Below are 14,045 nucleotides of genomic sequence, written 5' to 3' on the forward strand. Positions count from 1 at the left end.
ATTTGTCACTTCCACTGTATAATCGTAAGGGGTTTGATTTAGGTTATACCTGAATGGTCTAGTGGTTTTCCCTTCAATATCAATCTGAATTTGGCAATAAGGAGTTCATGATCTGAGCCACAGTCAGGTCCCAGTCTTGTTTTTGCTGACTGTATAAAGCTTCTCCATCTTTGGCTGCAAAGAATATAATCAATCAGATTTTGGTATTGGCCATCTGGTGATGTCCACATGTAGAGTCTTGTGTTGTTGGAAGAGGGTGTTTGCTATGACCAGTGCATTCTCTTGGCAAAACTCTGTTAGCCTTTGCCCTGCTTCATTTTGTACTCCAAGGCCAAATGTGCTTGTTACTCCAGGTATCTCTTGACTTCCTACTTTTGCATTCCAGTCCCCTATAATGAAAAGGACATCTTTTTTGGTGTGTTAGCTCTAGAAGGTCTTGTAGGTCTTCATAGAACCATTCAACTTCAGCTTCTTCAGCATTACTGGTCGGGGCATCTAGACCTGGGTTACTGTGATATTGAATGTTTTACCTTGGAAATTAACAGAGATCATTCTGTTGCTTTTGAGATTGCATCCAAGTACTGCATTTTGGACTCTTTTGTTGACTAGGATTTCTCCTCCATTTCTTCTCAAGGATTCTTGCCCACAGTAGTAGACATAATGGTTATCTGAGTTAAATTCACCCATTCCAGTCCATTTTAGTTCGCTGATTCCTAAAATGTCGATGTTCACTCTTGCCATCTCCTGTTTAACCACTTCCAACTTGCCTTGATTCAAGGACCTAACATGCCAGGTTCCTATGCAATATTCCTCTTTACAGCATCAGACTTTACTGCCATCACCAGTCACATCCACAACTGGGTGTTGTTTTTGCTTTGGCTCCATCTCTTTTTTCTTTCTGGAGTTATTTCTCCACTGCTCTCCAGTAGCATATTGGGCTTCTACTGATTTGGGGAGTTCATGTTTCAGTATCCTATCTTTCTGCCTTGTCATTACTGTTCATGGGGTTCTCAAGGCAAGAATACTGAAGTGGTTTGCCATTCCCTTCTCCAGTGGACCACGTTTTGTCAGAACTCTCCACCATGACCCGTCCATCTTGGGTGGCCCTACACGCATGGCTCATAGTTTCATTGAATTAGACAAGGCTGTGGTCCATGTGATCAGATTGGTTGATTTTCTGTGATTGTGGTTTTCATTCTGTCTGCCCTCTGCTGGAGAAGAAGAGGGCTTCCCTGGTGGCTCAGATGGCAAAGAGTCTGCCTGCAGTGCTGGAGACCTGGGTTCAATCCCTGGGTTGGGAAGATCCCGTGCAGAAGGAAATTGCAACCCACTCCAGTATTCTTGCTTGGAAAATTCCATGGATGGAGGCTCCTGGCAGGCTACAGTGCATGGGGTCACAATCAGTTGGACATGACTGGAAGAGAATACATTTGTGTTAAGTCTTTAATGACTGAGCAACAAAAACAGTTGTCTTTTGGACTACTTCCTTGGTGACACAGTGGTAAAGAACCTGCCTGCTAAGGCAGGAGACTGGTCCAGGAATATCCCCTGGAGAATGAAATGGCAACCACTCTAGTATTGCCTGGGAAATCCCATGGACAGAGAAGCCTGGCAGGCTACAGTCCATGGAATTGCAAAGAGCCAGACACGACTTAGTGACTAAAACAGCTTGTTATAGTGTCAGTAGGAAATGAAAACAATCAGCAATGCAATACTGAGTCTAAGAGATTAAATAATCCTGGAAAGGTATGGGGAGAAGTTTACATAGATTCTTAGTATTAGGTGCTTGAATAGTGGTTGCTTGTGAGGTCTGGGTACCTTTTCCTGGTATAATTATTTACCACTTTAAGTGGTGATTCTTCATTTTAAATGTCTTCAGTTTAGTCACTGAGTCTTGTCCAACTCTTTGAGAGCCCAGGGACTGCAGCACACCAGGCTTCCCTGTCCATCACCAACTCCCAGAGCTTGCTCAGACTCGCCTCCATTGAGTTGGTGATGCCATCTAACTATCTCATCCTCTTGTCATCCCCTTCTCCTCCTGCCTTCGATCTTTCCCAGCATAAGGGTCTTTTCCAGTGAGTCAGTTCTTTGCATCAGGTGGCCAAAGTATTGTAGCTTCATCATCAGTCCTTTCAATGAATATTCAGGACTGCTCTCTTTTAGGATGGACTGGTTTGATCTCCTTGCAGTCCAGGGGACTCTCCACAGTCTTCTCCAACACCACAGTTCAACAGCATCAAATGCTTTACCTTGCTTTAATACTCCAAGACCCAACAAATCCTTTTTTTGGAAGAGGTGATTTCTACCTTTTGTGAAATCCAGTTCTGTTATCAGCTTCATGTGGGGGCGTCCTACTTTGAGGTTCATCGTTTAGGACACAGTGGTACTTTGTTGAGGTTTACGAAGCAGAGAAAGGGGGCTTGGCTAAGTTTGAGGTGAGGTGTCAAGACCACCACTTGAAGGGGAAAGAGCTTAGAGGATTTTAAAGTCACAGGAGTTACTGGAGGCAATAAATGTGCAATGTGTCTGATGATCTCTGGGGAATTTAGTGTCTGGACACCTCACCTTTTTTCTGAAAAAGGAATGTCCATGGTTTGTTATTCTTATAAAAGATATGATCTCTCAGCTATTAAGCAGTAATATACTCGGTCAAGGCAAGAATGCAGCAAGATAAGCACTCCCTGCTTTGGAGCTGGGATGGGGAAAGACTAGAAGCTAGTACAAAAATGAATATTAAAAATGTTCATATACTCTTTGTGCCAGTAATTCCATGCCTAAAAATTATCTTTAGGTTAAAGAGATGTGAGTTTATATGCAAACATTCACTGCAATGTTTATAGCAGTAGTAGCTAAGAGAGGATTTGTTAACATAGTACATTTATGCAATAGCCTTACAGCCATTTACACATTTATGGAGAGTTTCATGATATGGTGAATTTAATATATGGAGTGTGCATGATTAAAAAAAAAACTAGTAAACACAGTATTCTGCTGCTGCTGCTATGTCGCTTCAGTCGTGTCCGACTCTGTGAGACCCCATAGACGGCAGCCCACCAGGCTCCCCCATCCCTGGGATTCTCCAGGCAAGAACACTGGAGTGGGTTGCCATTTCCTTCTCCAATGCATGAAAGTGAAAAGTGAAAGTGAAGTTGCTCAGTCATGTTGGACTGTTAGTGACCCCATGGACTGCAGCCTACCAGGCTCCTCTGTTCATGAGATTTTCCAGGCAAGAGTACTGGAGTGGGGTGTCATTGCCTTCTCCGTATTCTTCTATAAGTTATTTATATTATATCAAACAAATGAACAGCAACAAAAAGATGGGAATGGCCACTAATATGTTGTTTATTCTGGATGACAAGAGTTTGGGAGACCAAGCTGCAGAACTGTATTTTTGTTTTTAACAAGTAATACTTCAGTAAAAATTTCTTCCAAATCTGGCTAGCCAGTAATATTTATGGAATTGTGGAGTATAGACTGTCAAAAGAATTTCTCCTTGAGTTTGATAAGCAACAGTGATGACTTCTTTTTTGAGAACCTGTGTAGTAATGCAATTGCCTCATGAATTTATCCATGTTTTCTTGGGCATCTGGAAGAGCATCCTTTTTACTGACAGCAAAGCAGTAATACCTTAATGAGATCATGTCTTATTCCAGATTGCAGCCTGTTATTTGATGTATAGTGGAGTAGGTTAAATGCATGCATTCTAATATCTCTACACTTTTTAAAAAGCATGCATTGGGGTGATTACTGCTACCAACTATCCGTTTAGACCACAGTTTCATGTAGCAGGCAGTGTATTATCTGTTTATACTAACATAAATTAGCCTCCTGCCTCTACACAAGGGTGTACATTAACTCCCCAGATTAACACATAATTGGGAAAATGTGCTCCATGTGGAGTTCTGAAGCTTCAGGTTTTTACACGGATCCTTTTCCAAAAGCCAGTATGATTCTTTTAATACATCACACGGCACACAAAGTTCTCCTTGGTGCCAGTTAGAATGAATATGCAAGTGGTATGGAACAGAGAATCATAGTGCAGTCTCTGGAACTTTTCCTTGAAAAGTTCATTTCCCTGCTTGCTCATTCTAGAGAGGTAGCATGAACTCTCCTTATCCTGATGACCTTTTGTTCAGGATTCTTTTTCTTGATTAAAGTTAGCTTTTAAAGAAAGGTAGAACCCAACTGCTCCTGAGTGGTCCTTTTCTCTTGCATATAAACTTACAGCCCACTAAAGAGCCTCACTTGACAGTCAAGTCATCTCTTATCAGAAAGACAATGGACCAAAAGTTTTCTTTGCTAACTGAAGACTTTTATCTTATTTGCAATATGCTAATTTATAGAGAGAAAGAAAAATCGGTTTCTTTGAATTCTGTTTGAATTACTTTTGCTAGCAAGTTTGAGAGGCCTTTAACTTCTGCAGTTAATTTCAACCAGTTGTGCTGTAGTTTTGTAGTAGATAATCACCTCCAGAATCCAGGTCAAAAATCTTATTAACGTACATGTTTTTAAACACCAGGCCAAAAACAATCAAAATTGGATCTGAGGGCTTGATGCTATGGAGTCTTGTTAGCTTCTCCATAGCAAAAACTCATTGTAATGTCTTCAGAAGTATAATTTAGACACACACTTGGAGGAAGAAAAGCCCGAATCAGACAAGAACCAGGATAAGAACAGTCAAGGCTCTTTTTAAAGATTTAGCTGTTCATAGCCTAAACTGCTTTTTCCCTCCACGCCAAATGCAATATTGAAATTCTGGTGCCAGTTTCCACATTATTTACCAGGAAGTGCACACGTCAAATGCAGCTGCTTATAGATACTTTTACTTCTTAGAATGACATCGGGTCCCAAACACTGTTACTCGGGTCTTTTCAGAGAGCTTCTCATCCTATTGCTCATTCTGTGCAGGGGTAGCAGAATGGTGTACCGTGTAACTGGGCACGAAACGCGCAAAGAACTGACCAGCTGATGCTTCCCGAGAGTCCTGAGTCTACAACCGACTTATACAGAATCCCTTAACTTTTTTTTCTTTTCCTTTTCCGTCGGTGAAGAGCAGATTCTCCTGGGGGCAATCTAACGTTCTGATAAGAGGGTTACCTTCCAGGTTACCTCTAGCCGCGGGCGGGGCTTCTGTATACCCCCAGGACATCAGGCTGGAGCTGTCCACCTTCGCTTCACATCCTGAAAGTGGGGAGGGGCTGCCCCCGAGTCACAGGCTTGCCTGTTCAGAGTACCTTCTTACACATTCCAGTCACCCCAGCCGTGCATTCTCGAGGGCACAGGGCCTTCGGGAAATCGCTCCGGAGAGGGGCATTAAGTATCTGTGGTTTCTACGCCTCCCACGTTTCAGGGCGAGGTTCCTACTGGGAGATGGGAAGAGACTAAGCTCTCCTCCTATGGAACACTGTTCGGTTCCGATTTACCCAACTCGGAGGCCACGGAAGCACACAGAACTCCGGCGACGACAGCACCGGCTGATTTTCCGCTCTTCCCGGCTCGTTCTTCCGCCCGCGCAGCCCTAGCCCCCGCCCCTCGGCCCTCCTCACAGGAACCTGCGCCCGAGCCGCTCCCGCGCTTCTCCCCTGCCACCCGCAGCGGCCCGCCTTTTATAGACTCCACAGCCAATGAACGCTCTCCTTTCCTTCTGCCCGCCCGCCCGGCCAATCGACGCGCCCCTTGTGTAATCTTCGGCTCCTCGACTTCTCTCGGCTATTTTCGTTGTTGCTGGCTTTTTCAGGGGCTGGTTGCTCGCAGCCAGAGACGCTGCTTTTTTTTCCGGGTTCGGAGCCGTTCCGGATGCTTTAGGCTGCCGGATGTCTGATCTCCGGATAAGTGAGGCGTTTCTGTACATGGATTATCTGGTAGGTGCGGGGCAGGGGTGGCGTGTCGCCCCTCGGACCCCAGCGTGCCCGATGTCCCTCCGCCTGGAGGAACAGCCTTTTTGCTTTCTTTCTTTGGGATGGGATGCCTTTGGGGTTCTTTCTCCCGCAACCAGCTCTGGAGCTGTGCCGGGACTCAGAGGGGTGGCAGCTGAGGCGGTGGGACCGCAGCTCCCAGGGAGTGGTGGAACTGACAGGTAAAGGTGCGGCCCGGGCCAGCGGTTCTGTGGGGCGAGGGGCGCACGGGCGCTCCCCGAGAGATGGGGCCGCGGCGGCGGGGCGTCTTTTGCCCGTGGTCGGTTCTTTGCTTCCCTCTGCACTCCTGCAGAGGACTTTCTTTCCCAGGAAGCAGGAGTTTTCCCCTCTGCCTTTAGCAGAACTCCAGGTACTATTAAAGAGCCATAACCGGAATGGCTTACTAAGTGCCCGGCAGCCCCGGTCATTTGGTTGTTATTAGATCTCTAAAGCTATGACCTCGGTCGCTGCGAGGTTTTAAAAGCACATTACCATATAGTAGACGGGACTAAACTACATCGCAGCCTGGGTAGAAAGGACTGGGTAGGCAGGCATTGCCTCGCCGTCTCTGCCGTGGATGCTTCTCTTACCCGGTGTACAGATTGGACCCTGTCTGAGCTTTTTAGGCCAGGCTTGTGCTGAGAAGTTTAGGTGGGAAAACTGTCAGCTCAATGTTGGGGCTGAACATTGCTTTAAAAATGCACTTGATTTGTGTGTGTGTGTGTGTGTATAATTATGCAAAACACCGCATATTGTTCGAGAAATTATTTCCCCAGAGCTGCATGTTTGTGTTCATGGGGACCCTCATTAATGTTGGCTGTATTCAATCCTGAACAATTGCCAGGTTTACCTTTTTATCTAGAACCCCTGTTGCAATGCAGAGTTGAAGTAAACGGTAAAGACATTGACCGTCCTGTCATCTTGTTGAACACATGCTGTTGGTTTCTGCCTGCAGATTGGCCTGGCAGAGATTTGCCAGTGCCTTCTAGGAATTACACTAATGCTGTACTGAGAAAGACTGTGAATGCGTTCATAGTCAAGAAACTCTGGACAAGGACTGGTTTTGTAATGCTCTCTTGTGTTTGGGCTTATTTCCCCTAAATCTTCCTGGTTTGATGGGCTTGTGGGGAGGGGTGGTGACTGCAGTTAATATATGACCTTGTGCATTGAGGGGAGTCAAAAACTGAATTCAAATTCTGTTTTCTTTTGTTGATGTCAGTAACTTCCTCTGTCTTTGTGATAAAGGGACATTAGGTGCCCACAGTGTAGCCAGTTAAGGAGGTTATCTGATTGGGGGTTCTTTAAAATGCAAAGTGCTATGTAGGGTAAGAGAGTTGTCAGATGTTTCTTAAAGACTATTTTCTGAATTAAGTAATTGATTATTTTGTAGCCTGTCTCCTGCAGTACTATGGTTTTGTCTTGCAGTTTGCCCGAATTAAAGCCAAAGTTTGTTGAGGAAAGGGCTGCCTTACCTATACTAATGAAAGCTGATTTTGGATGCTTAGTTAAGTAGTTCCTAAAAAGGAACTTGCTATTTTATTTGCCGAGTGAGTTTTAAAGTTGCAAATGGCATTGTAAACCTCTCTTTGAGGTGCCAAACCCATTACAGCAGTTAGTGGGGGAAAACAATTGGAAGACTCTGGTTAATTACTCAGGTTCATTTCCTGATGGGGAATGCTTGTGGTGCTCTAGATTACCTTAAAAGCAGGTTCTTTCTTCCTCAATTTCCTAAGTTATGTGTCAAAATCAGTGGGCCCCAAATTTGACATGGCTTTTTTGTTTTACCTGCCTTGCCCCCATATACCCTATGCATTCCTGTTTTTAAAAAATCATTATTTTGTCACCTTGGTTATGCTTTTTAAAAAATTCACAAGTGTAGTGAAACAGTCCCATAAGAATCACTTGGCTAATCATTGTTGGTGAGGAAAAAACTCTTAAAGGAAATAAGTCAGTTCTGATGAGTGTGTCAAGTATCGGCTGTGAAAAGACTTAAGGAAATCCTTAAACCTTAAAGGAAAAAGCCTCTGTAGGTGGTCTTCTGTGTTTACATTTTACTTAGTTCTCAGAGAAAATGATGTTCCACACATCACTCCTCTTGCCTTTCAGATGGACTCATTTGCTTTTCCATAATTTTTATGTGGTGTTTATTAAAAACCAGTTTCTGAAAAATGAAAATCAATTTCATTGACTGGCATCTTTAAAAATCAGTTCCCAAGTTCTTTTACTTACCTTCCAGAGAAAATGCACTCCTTTCATTTCTAGTTTGACCCTTCAGATTTTGCTGAGCTTGTGAACTAGAGTAAGTGCCCTGTCCATGCACTTGACAGGAATAGCGTGTATGCCATCTTCTTCTCTTTTCTTTTTAATCGGTGTTTGACTTTCTTCTTCTTGCTGCTGGAAGAGGGAGCTGCGTGTGTATGTATTGTCCATTGTTCTTTGGGCTGGATGGCATCACTTAACCTTTTTTAATTGCAGGAGAGTGGAAGGAAGAGAAATGAGAGAAAGAGGTGCTTTCAATAAGACTGTGAATATTAAACAGAGGATAAAACTCTTTGATCTTAAAGGCTACTGTTGATTTCTTTACTTGAAGGAAATGCTATGAATTAGAGGTGACAGATAAGGTGAAGCCCAGTGATAGTGCCTTTCTATTTAGGATAAAGTTTTGATTGATTTCAGTTTAGGAAACTACAATAATGGTAATTTATGTATCCTCAGTAATTACATGTATCACCCTGTACGCTATCTTTATTTGTTGAATTGAATGAATATGAGAGAGAAGGGACAGCTTTTCTCTCCAGCTTCTAAAGTAAGACAAGATAACATCTGTTTGGATTAGGTGTTTTACTCTGGGGAATGCAGAATGTATCTTTTACTCTTAACTTTAAGATTATCAAGGTATTTGTTTTGCCTGGGTGGCCATTTAAAAATGAAAATCTCGGTTTTCCAGTATTTAAATATAAAACTCTCAGTATTGACAGGCCATATACCTTTTTCCCATTTTAGGAGTGGCTTTTAAATGCCATGTTCCCACCTGTCAGGTCTGTAGGTGAAGATTCTGTTGCTGTTCCAGTGGGCAGTACCAGCATCTTCCTGTTTCTCTTCTGACAGGTAGAACTAGTAAGACAGTGTGTGGAACTTTCTGAATAAGAAGATAGTTAAGCTATACTGGAAAACGTGTTTACCAGGTTTTCCAGGAAGGTTGGACAAAATCAACTTCTAGATTCCTCTCGGTTTAATATTCTTTGTGTCCTGACTCATGTTGATTGGCTTGAATTTTACCTCTTCCTCCCTTCTGCCATCAAAATAACATCAATAAAATTTGGTATGCTTTGTGTAATGCCAGTGATGATTACATGGGATGATGGAGGGAGAGTGATTTATAAATAGCATGTTGCTTTTCAGATGTAGAATGTTAATATACTGTGGTTATGTTGCTCATATTATTCTTAAGCCTCCTATAGAATGACTGATGCCTCCTATAGAATGACTGTGACTGCCCAGTTTTAAAGATTGGGCTATCTTTTGAATTAGTCTCAGTATATGGAGAGATTTAATGTCATCAGCAAGCAGGAAGTTACAAGACTTCCTTGAGGATTGTTTACTACCTATAAAAAATAAAATATGTTCCTTAATCCATCTAACAAATATTTATGGGACCCTTGCTTTGTGCATGACCCTGAAAGTCGTGGAGGATGAGCCCCCACTGGGATCACCTTGGCTGTAGGACTGGAGGGGGTGGGTGGCCCTGCAGGAACCTGTGGCAGTGGACAGATAGGTAGGCAAGTCGGGGAGGAGGCAGCCTGGGATGTGCTCCTTGTCTCTCTGGTAGGTTTCCTCTGTGTGTTTCTTTGTTTCATTGTGAACTGAAATGCAAAGCTGGGCCTGAAAATGTGACATCTAAAAGTGCTTCTTTGGCTGCTAATTGTCAGATAATGATCATTTTACCTGTATGTTGGGTTTGGGATCTAATAAGGCCAGGGTTCTAGGTTTCTTTTTCTGTATAGGTTGGTGAACCTGGACTAGTTTTCTTGGTCACAGGCTATACCTGTCATATAAAAATTTGTGTGTTGATAGGGAAGATCAGGTCAAAGAAGATAGATGGATCAGCACAAACCCATCACCATTTGCAGAATACAAACCAAGTAACCAACCAACCAACCAAGAACAGAAGCTCTTGATGTATTGATACACAGAACTCTGAGGTTCTACTAAGTTGTAAGTGAGCCTATTCTAAAAGAGGAGTGAAGGCACAGTTATGACTTTTATCTGATGTTCCATGGTCTTAGAAGTGTGCTGTTTTTTAACTGTGAGTGACTAAGAATATTATAACTTATGTGTTCTATGTATAAAGTGATAATATAGGCCATATATTTTTAATCTTAACTGCAGCTGGATTAGTTAGTCACATAGGTGTTCTTTTATTAATAAATCATATGATAAAAAGAACACAATAACTGGTTCTTTTAGCAAAAAAGTTTCAAAAATATCCAGACCGTGAGGCAGAAACTGCAATAAAAGGCAGTAGCTCTGGTTCTTAACTGTCTGTGGTTCAGGCTTGTAGCATGAATCCCAAGAGAGCACACATGGGAACATGATTCATGTCCTCTGAGAGCTTGCATTCTGAAGGATGCCTAAGCTGTGTGCTTGTAGGCATGCTGAGGGTGGGGGGAGTTAAGCATAGGTATTATGAGGCTAAAATAGTTACCGTTTATTGAGCACATGTTGTGGTGCCGGATAATGTAAATACTTTCCACATGTAATGCATTAAACCAAGGCTGAGAGAGGTTTTGTAATTTCCCCAAGTTCACACAGCTAACAAGTAATAGAGCTGGGACTGTGGTCCCAGAACCTTCCCTCTTCACTGCCTTCCTTCCAGCTTGGTGTTAAAGCTGTTGGAATGCATTTGAAGATTTTACAGTGTATTTCATGTAATTACCATGTTACTTCTCCAGTCAAGAAACCAGGGGCCAGGAGCAGGCTGGTCGATGTTCCCTTTGCTCAAAGACTTGTTTCTGCTAAATGACCCTTAAAAAGAAGGCTGGATAGAAAGAGAACCGTTTCGTGTCCTGAGCCTTCCACCCTGTGATGTCCTGACTCCAGGCAACTAGGTGACCTTCACCGACTAATGTTATATCAAATAACCACACGTGGGTTTCCAGGCAGCCTTGGTACTCCGCCCCCTAGTGTCACTTCAAGCACACCTTCAGAGTCACAAGCCCCAGTTGTCTTTTTGAAGAGATTCCCGAGACTCAGGAGCTATTTGGCAGTTTATTTGAAATCTGCTGTTCTCCTTAAGCAAGTGCTGCCTGTAAAGTGGGGCTTTGCCTAGCAGACACTACACCCAAGTGGCCTTTTGCTTATGAATTTCTGTTGGTCAGAGTCTCCTGATGCTAAAGGGTTTGCTTTCGAGGAAGAAAAGATTTTCAGAGAAAGTTTGGTAACTGCATTTTGGTTAACAAATGCTGATACTAAGCACAAATTGAGTTAAAAATGGGCTTTTATTTTGGAGCCTGTGGCCTCCTTACTTATGCCGTGGCTCTTCCCCTGGCATCTCCCCAAATGCTTCTGTGTTTGGTTGAATCTAAGAAACCCAGTTCTTGTTGACCCTCGTTTCTGAGTATCAGCAAAGTGAACACATTTGCTCTTGGCAGGGCTGGCTTCATGGGCATGTGGCTCAGAAGGGCCCCTATGCTTGGCTGAATGCTCTGTGGTTGCCATCTTAAAACTCTTAATTTGGGGCGCTTTGCAGTTGTTTTCATTATCTGAATCTGTAACTTGTATCAGTGCAGGGTCCCTGACTATCTTGATTATCCTTTTATCACTAGAATTGAGTCTGATGCAGTGTGAATACGGAACTATATATCACGTACTATGCAGAGTGTTTTTACCTGCATTACCCAATTTAATCCTTCCAGCAGTCCTGTTGACCAGCTACTGCTGACTGACAGACATACTGACTTAGAATAGGAGGGTGCTTAAGGCTCTGTGAGGTGGAGTAATGGCTGGGATCATGTAACTGAGTGTCAGGGCTAGGGTACCAGCCAGCTTGGGGATTCCAAGCCAATGCATGTAAGCGTTATTCAGTACTGCTGTAACTGGTAATAATTAATAGTTAAGAGGATGAGTGAGGGGGGCCATGATTCAGACACAGGACTGGAAATTGGGAGGTTACTTGATTGCTGCCGTCACCTGTGAGAAGCCCTCCTGGGAACTCAGTGACAGCTCCGCTGCAGTTGAGGAAGTACACGTGTCTGTACCTTAAGGTGAGAGACTTCGCTCACCTTTTGCACCCTCCCGCCCCACCCTGGTGCATAAGCATGGGCGCTCTGCACTTTGGTTCATAGCCAGATGCACATGATTTTGCAGGAGCATCTCATTTATCAGGCTCCTTTGTACCCAGATTTGCTGGGAATGGTTCTGACTTCTGCGTTGCTTCTCTCCGGGTCACGGACTTCGACCCTAGCAACTGTGGCCATGTCTCCCCCAGAGGGATTCCTGAGAGTTCTTTTCTCACCGAGAGAGAGCAGCTTTTCCAGTCTCTCTGGGGGAGCAGTTGATAGTCTGGAGCCATCCCAGGACCATTGGTTGAGGTGCAGAAGACCTGAACTAGTTCCTTGATCAGTCTGTACATGGAGTCAGGAGCTAAAGCAAAATATGATTCTTTCACAGTTTTATCTTTAATAAATGCAAATGTTCAGAAAAGTACAGAAAATGAGAACACACTTCTGTGTACCTACCTCCCTGATGAAAGCTGTTAGTATGTTGCCGTTTTAACTTCAAAATGCTGGATGCTTTTTAAAAAAAGAAACTTGAATGGGAAAGCCTTCTGCTCTCCCATGCTTTCTTCATCCTTCTCCATGGTGACAACTACCCCAAAGCAAGTGGGCACTGTTCTTAAGTGTGGGTTTTTTTTTTTTTTTGCATTTTTTAAATTATATTTGCATATATGTGTAAATAATATGGTACTCTTTGTGGTTAATAATTTTAATAAAATTGTAACATATCACCCTTATTGTCTTGAAACTTTTTATTTCTGTAATGTTTTTAAGATTAATAAATATTTCTGTTTGTATTAATAGATATTTATTTTATATTTCTAGTTTAGATACTACCATTTCTGGCTTTATATGTAGAGATCTTATTTGGATTTTATGGGAAGCTCAAAGAAAAGGTGTTGGTTTTGAGGCATGATTGTGTATGTGTGTTTACTTGTTTTTAGTACCACACAATGGGTCATATGAACTGTTTAATGAAATTTTATTATGTGCATTTCAGTGAATCATAATTTTATTAACTTATCACCTTATCACTGATTATTCTAAATTTCAATTTTTTTAGTATTGGTATTTGTTATAAATAATGCTGCAATGGACATTCCTTATAAGCTCTTGGATATTTTATGATAGTGTATTGTAAGCAGCAGTAGTCCTATGGTTTCAAAAAGAGATTTTGATGCCAAGTAAGTTTGGAAACTAGGTCAAACAAAATTAAACAAGTTTCTTTATTGTGTAATCATTAATATGTAAATATTCACAGTGCATCTCAAAAAAGGAGATTATTACTGGCAGTGTTTCTAATCCTTTGGAATATTTTTTTTTTTTTTTTGGAATATTTTTATGATCAAGTTCTAGTAGATTTTATGTAGAATCAAAAGGTACCTACATTTTAAAGCTTTGACTTATTGATTAAATAAGTTAATAAACCATGCATGGATATAATCAGCTGCTGTTTGTTAAATCAAAGTTATGTAATAGTCAAGATGGTGATAATGATGATGATTGAGAATTTACTTTGTCCTAGATTCTGCTCAGTCACTAAGTCATGTCCAGCTTTTTGTGACTCCATGGACTCTAGCCCACCAGGCTCCTCTGTCCATTGGATTTCCCAGGCAAGAATACTGGAGTGGGTTGCCATTTTTCTCCAGGGGATCTTCCTGACCCAGGGATTGAACCCATGTCTCCTGCATTGGCAAGCGGGTTCTTTACCACTGCACCACCAGGGAAGCCCCCTAGATTCTGCAGGATCTAACCCAGGTCTCCCGCATTGCAGGAGGATTCTTTACCAGCTGAGCCACCAGGGAAGACCAAGAATATTGGAGTGGGTAGCCTATCCCTTCTGTAGCAGATCTTCCTGACCAGGAGTCGAACTAGG

At 42.5% G+C, this 14,045-nt stretch overlaps 1 protein-coding gene across 1 annotated transcript in view; it reads left to right on the forward strand.

Annotated features, from left to right (window-relative positions):
- The first annotated feature begins 5,710 nt into the window (after window positions 1-5,710).
- Window positions 5,711-14,045, forward strand: part of ARL15 (ADP ribosylation factor like GTPase 15) — a 446,071-nt gene continuing 437,736 nt past the window's right edge. Inside the window, exon 1 of the mRNA XM_043488410.1 lies at window positions 5,711-5,861. Within this exon, the coding sequence (XP_043344345.1) occupies window positions 5,814-5,861 (48 nt within the window). The 5' untranslated portion in view covers window positions 5,711-5,813. The remainder of the gene's footprint in view (window positions 5,862-14,045) is intronic.

This window comes from Cervus canadensis, chromosome 16 (genome assembly GCF_019320065.1).
Source record: "Cervus canadensis isolate Bull #8, Minnesota chromosome 16, ASM1932006v1, whole genome shotgun sequence".
NCBI lineage: Eukaryota > Metazoa > Chordata > Mammalia > Artiodactyla > Cervidae > Cervus > Cervus canadensis.